The sequence below is a fragment of the Sinocyclocheilus grahami genome, unplaced genomic scaffold (assembly GCF_001515645.1).
Source record: "Sinocyclocheilus grahami isolate Dianchi unplaced genomic scaffold, SAMN03320097.WGS_v1.1 scaffold1837.1, whole genome shotgun sequence".
Classification (NCBI taxonomy): domain Eukaryota; kingdom Metazoa; phylum Chordata; class Actinopteri; order Cypriniformes; family Cyprinidae; genus Sinocyclocheilus; species Sinocyclocheilus grahami.
In genome coordinates, this window is record NW_015507016.1 from 1 (window position 1) to 6,049 (window position 6,049).

The 6,049-nt window shown below is 36.1% G+C and overlaps 1 protein-coding gene across 1 annotated transcript; it reads left to right on the top strand.

Moving 5' to 3' along the window:
- The first annotated feature begins 1,267 nt into the window (after window positions 1-1,267).
- On the top strand, window positions 1,268-5,837 carry LOC107572948 (MOB kinase activator 3C-like). Its single transcript, XM_016259387.1, has 3 exons — window positions 1,268-1,791; window positions 3,169-3,371; window positions 5,762-5,837. The coding sequence occupies exons 1-3, from the start codon at window positions 1,374-1,376 to the stop codon at window positions 5,789-5,791; spliced, it is 651 nt and encodes a 216-aa protein (XP_016114873.1). The 5' UTR covers window positions 1,268-1,373; the 3' UTR covers window positions 5,792-5,837.
- The last annotated feature ends 212 nt before the right edge of the window (window positions 5,838-6,049 follow it).

Here is a 6,049-nt window from a genome sequence, read left to right on the forward strand (position 1 = left end):
CTTCCTGAGCTTCACGAGCACGCCGGCTCGCTTCCCCCGTCTGCGTGTCCCGAAGTGCTTGATCAGCGCAGCAGCTCCGCCAACTACAACGTTCAGCAAAACGTCCGAATAAACGAAATCCGGTAGAAGATTGTGTGGTGTGTTCTGCCGAATGTTCAGCAGCTCATCCCTGGTAAAACTGATCGTGTTTGAGAAACAAAAAACAGGAAAAACGAACAAAAACAGTACTTATCAAAGAGACAAAGAAAGGATGGACTCAAACACAGATACACTGCTAGAACGTTAAAGTCAGGGTTTGAGTGTAGGGCTGAATAGCTCTGAAATCCACAGAAGAATGGATCTCATTTCAGCCACTTCGAACAAACACGGGAAGTTATGAAAATGGTGATGTGGATAAGACAACACAAAGGGAAACTGAATGCATAGAGAGGAAGAAATGTTTGTTTGTGGTGGTCTGTTAATGGAGTTTACTTGCACTATATCATTCAAAATTTTGGGGTCAGTATTTATTTATTTTTTATTCAGTAAGGATGCATTCAGCTGATCAAAAGTGACAGTAAAAAAAGTAAAAACTTTCATAATGTTATAAGATCTCTAGTTCAAGTAAATGATGTTCTATTTAATAAAGAATCCTTAAAAAATAGTTAAAAACATTACTCCTTAAAACTGTTTTCATCACTGATAATAATTAGAAATGTTTCTTGAACAATCTTACTTGAAAGCTGAAATTTCAGCTTTGCATCACATGAATAAATTACATTTGAAAATATATGAAAACAGAAACCAGTTCTTTTAACTAGTAATAATATTTCACAATATTACCATTCATATATATGACCAGGATTTCAGCTATTAATGCCATATTAAATTTGAAAATTCAGCTTTGCGTCACAGGAAGAAATGGCATTTTAAAATATATGAAAACAGAAACCAGTTCTTTTAAATAATAATATAATATTTCACAATTTTACTGTTTATATAAACTGTCAGAATCTCAGCACAGCTATAAATCTTAATTATTTATCACATATGTGTCTTGGTTATTGTCATAAATGTTATCCACTGCAGTTTCCCAGTTGCATAAACCCCCAGTCTAATCAGCACATCATTCATTAAATGTATTATTATATATATATATATATATATATATATATATATATAATGTGTGTGTAATATCAGTATATTTTATAAGTATATATATATATATATATATATATATTTAATTTATTCAAATATACATTTATATATTTTTCTGCTCTCTAGAAACTCCCTATTGGCTGTGACGAGGGCCCTGGGAATCATACGAGTGAAAAATCACAATCTTCCAGATCCTGATTGGATCTGACGACTCTGTCACCCTGCTCAGTTCAGCAATGGCTCTGTGCTTGGGGCAGGTTTTCAGCAAAGACAAAACATTCCGGCCTCGAAAGCGATTTGAACCTGGAACCCAGCGCTTTGAGCTGTACAAAAGAGCCCAAGCGTCTCTGAAATCAGGCCTGGACCTGAGGAAAGTGGTGCAGCTGCCGGACGGGGAGAACATTAATGACTGGATAGCTGTGCATGTGGTGGATTTCTTCAATCGAATAAACCTCATCTACGGGACCGTGAGCGAGTTCTGCACTGAGAAGAGCTGTCCCATCATGTCTGGAGGGCCACGTTATGAATACAGGTGGCAGGATGGGGATCAGTACAAGAGGCCCACCAAACTGCCTGCTCTTATATACATGAACCTCCTGATGAACTGGATCGAGTCCCTCATCAACAATGAGGACATCTTTCCTACACGAGTAGGTGCGTGACGTCAGATATGTTTTCCAGACAAATCAAATCACTGTGATAGGGCTCATTTACTTTTGTTCATTTCCAAATTTTTATTTTTATTTTTTTAAATTATGTTAAAAGTTAAAATTATGTCAGTGTGGGATAACGGTTTTAATATCATAATATAGAAACATGCTTTATTAAAAAGAGGAAACTCTTTAAACTCTTTTTAAAAATCTTTATCTTTTATTGTTATTTCTTAGAAAAAATATTTTAACAAAACTGCTTCACTGCTTATTAATATTTGAAAAACCTTCAAGTCACGTAGTGCAAAAAACAGTTAATAAAACAGGAAATTGGGAGACACCTGCTGACTGTCTCAAGCTCAAGAACAGTGTTATATTATAGTTTTTATTAATATTTAGAATCAGTTTTTATTTTTATATTTTTCATTTTAGCTTAAGTTTTATCATTTTAAGTAGTTTAAAAAAAAAAGGCAACTACCTGAAATAGGACTTTTTTTTTTCTTTTTTAATTTTTTTACATTTCTGTAAACATTTATTTTATTTCAAGTAACAAATTATTATTATTATTTTTTTTTTTAAGTTGAGCTTTTTAAGGTTCATTTAAGTTACAGTTATCAGATATATTTACTTACAAATATCAGATAATTTATCCTTTTCAATAAATAAAATGTAATATTTTTATGAATTAATAATGACATTTTTAAAAAATACCTTATTATATATATATATATATATATATATAGATATATATATATATAGATATATAGATATATATTTAAAAACATTTTTGAAAATAATTATTTAAATCACAAGTATTTACGGTATAAGGAAAATATGTTATTACATTTTATGTGATGGTTATCACATAATGAAAACCAACATGAATACAAAGAGCACATTTCTAAGAACTTAACACATATGCATTACTCCTTTTGTGGACACTCCTATTTGTCATTGACCTTTAAGCTCATTTAGTAAATCGCTATGAAAAGCTTAGTATATTAATAAATGAGCAGAGATGTACAAATTATGGAAATAAGACAAAAACAGTCAGACACAGAAATATGAACGGGTAACTGGCTAGAGAAATGATCCAGTTACGTTTCTCAGGAATTGCCGTATAATTTGTGGGGCCAGGGATCACCAGACACATACTTCTGTCTGAAAAAATATTACTGGATAGAGTTACAGAAGCTATACTTAGAAGCACTGCCAACAATTCATAATTCCACAGACTGAACTATTGGCCGAAAACCCTCGAGACATACTCTATGTGCTTTTTATCTTAAAATAGCATTTGAATTTTCTCATGGAAGAAAATCATACAGCATCGTGAATGTGATGTGATTTGAGTGTGATGCTGGTTTTCTTCTGTTTTTAGGAGTCCCTTTTCCAAAGAACTTTCAGCAGGTGTGCAAGAAGATACTGAGCCGCTTGTTTCGAGTGTTTGTACACGTGTACATCCATCACTTTGACATGATCTGTAGTATGGGAGCTGAGGCCCACATCAACACCTGCTACAAACACTACTACTACTTCATCTCTGAGTTCAGCCTCATCGACCACTCGGAGCTGGAGCCTCTTGTGAGAGCGCTGTGCTTTCATAACTGTGGCCACATACACACTGCAGCTAAATGCAGCTTTATCTTCACCTTTTAGTGCTTAATCCTGTTCTGTACACGGACGGTTCAGTAATTTACGAGAGTGACAATTAAAAAAAGTTTGACTGCAGAAAAAGTCAGGTAGTGGCAACCGCATTTACAAAAATTCTATGCAATGTGTACAGAACCGAACTTGATGTATTTAAATGCATATCAGAGTTGCGGTGCAAGTAATCACAGGGAAGGAGGTACAGCTTGACTCTGTGTTGCCAGTGTTATCTTGTAAATAAGCACATACCAAAATATCATGACCTACACCTGCCTACATTGTTATCTCTAAAAAAATGAGCTGAGCCAAAACAACAAGGCCTAAAACACTTAGGCCCAATCTCAATTCTACCCCTTAGCTCTTCCCCTTTCCCTTACCCCTCCGTTTCGCGCGTTCACATGAAGGGGTAGGGGTGTCTCAGTTCTCTTTTGGTTGGAGGGGTAGGGGTAAGGAGTAGGGCCAGATAGCCCTTCAAACGAAGATTTTTCGGGACCACACTTCAAACGAAGGGGTATGAATTATCTCAGCGTAAACCGGCTTCAGGGGCAACATGGCTGCCCGAGCGCACAAAAAGACACATAAATGTAAGCATTTTTGGGCATTAATAAAAGATTTTAACGAAAAGTAATTATTTGTTTTATGTTACTTTCAATCGTGAGTTCATATTTACGGTCATGTTACTCAAAGAAATGTTTGCAAAAAATCGCTAAAGTTTGCTAATGTCATATTATAGACTGCACGATAGTGCCACAACATATTTTCATGTCTGATCAGGGCGATAACCACCATAGACATTGAGGGGGGCTAGTCCCCCTAATAATTATAAATCGCTAAACCATTTTTTCAAATATTGCCAATTCAAGAGAGAGAGAGAGAGGGAGAGACCGAGAGAGAGTGAGATGAAAGTTGCGTGTATGCGCGTCTGTGCGTTTCACTTTTTAGAGTGAGTTTACTTCCAAAAACAGCGATTTTATCCTCTTGTAGCTGGAAAATATAATGTAGCAATTCTGTATTTAAACTGTTATTAATAAAAGTCGTGGGGCAGCGTTGACAAGCATCTTTGCTCCTGGATGTATGAGCTGCGCGATCTCCGATATGTGTGTGTGTGTGTGCATTAATATAGAACGATAATTAAAGGCTCTAATTCACACCAGCATAGGTGTATGTATTGACGTATGATGACGTGTGACGGCATAGTAGTGGTGTCCCAAATCTTAGGGGAATATTTTCACTCCTACCCCTTGACACTCTGTTTCAAGGGACAAGGGAAAGGGGTAGGCGGAGGGGTAGGGGAAGGGGTATAAAATAGAATTGGGATTGGGCCTTAATAAGCATTGCTTATAATGAGTAGACATGGCAACCTGACCTGTTTCATAAAATAAGTTTACCAAACAAGCCAGGTTTATTTCCGTTAGTCTGACTTATTGTCAGTTGATGTGGTTCAAAATAAGTCAGACTAACTGAAATAAGCCTGGCTTGTTTGGTAAACTTGTTTTATGAAACAGGCCCCTGCTCTGCGAAGCAGCCTTCCAACATAATCAAAACACGACAGCTCGGTTGACGGTGGTTTAGCTGAAGACTCGTTATGTTCAGTGTTTTTAACTAAACCACCAACAAAAGAGCCATTGTATTTTGTTTATGTTTTGGAAGGCTACTTTGCAGAGCTCGCTCTGGAAGTGTTGCCATGTACACTTATTATAAGCGACCCTAATAAAGCATCATTGGGCTTGGCTCATAGAGCGATCCAGTTTACGGAGTTAATAAAGTAGCAGGTGCAGGTCACTATATTTTGGTATGTGGCTTAGTTTAAAGAATTTTTTCTTTAAACTAAGAATTATTTTTATTTTTATTTTTTTTTTCTAGCAAGATCTGACACCACTACGAGTCAAAACGTTCCCTATCATTTCTTTCATCGCACATACAGTAATGACAAAACACTGATATTCAATGCATTTAAATACATCATTAACAACTAATTGTACACTTCGGTTGTGCACATGCTGTGTAGAATTTCTGTAAATGCGGTTGTCACTTTTTCGGGTGTTCATTCGGTTGTAGAATTCAGATGTCACTCCCGTAAATTACTGAACTGTGTGTGAACAGAACAGTAATAAGCACTGAAAAGTGAATTGACAACCGATTTTAACTAAAGTGTGTACGTTGCGACTGTGTTACTGTTATTAGACACAAAACAATAAATTATGATAGTGGCAGTTAGCAGATTGCACTCTGCTTTAGCTAACTATGAACAACTAGATGCTGACAGCACATTGCAAATGCTTGTGACGTACATCCTAATAACTTTGTCCTTTCTGTCTTCACAGAAAGAAATGACAGAGAAGATCTGTAACTGAAAGATGCGGAGAACCAATGGGAATCCAAATGTCAAACATTCAGACCCAAGTTCTGATCTAAGATCAGACGAGAGCAGAGACTCACAAATGAGCTAAAATGCAATGCATCTGTGTTTCTTACTGAAATACTTGTGGGTCCAGTAATTCAACACACGTTCTTGAGACAGTAAATGTTTAAATTATGTACTGTATCTCAAAATCTGGAGCAGTGATCTGAAATGATGCATCGGTTGCTTAGTATTCTGCATACATTTTTTT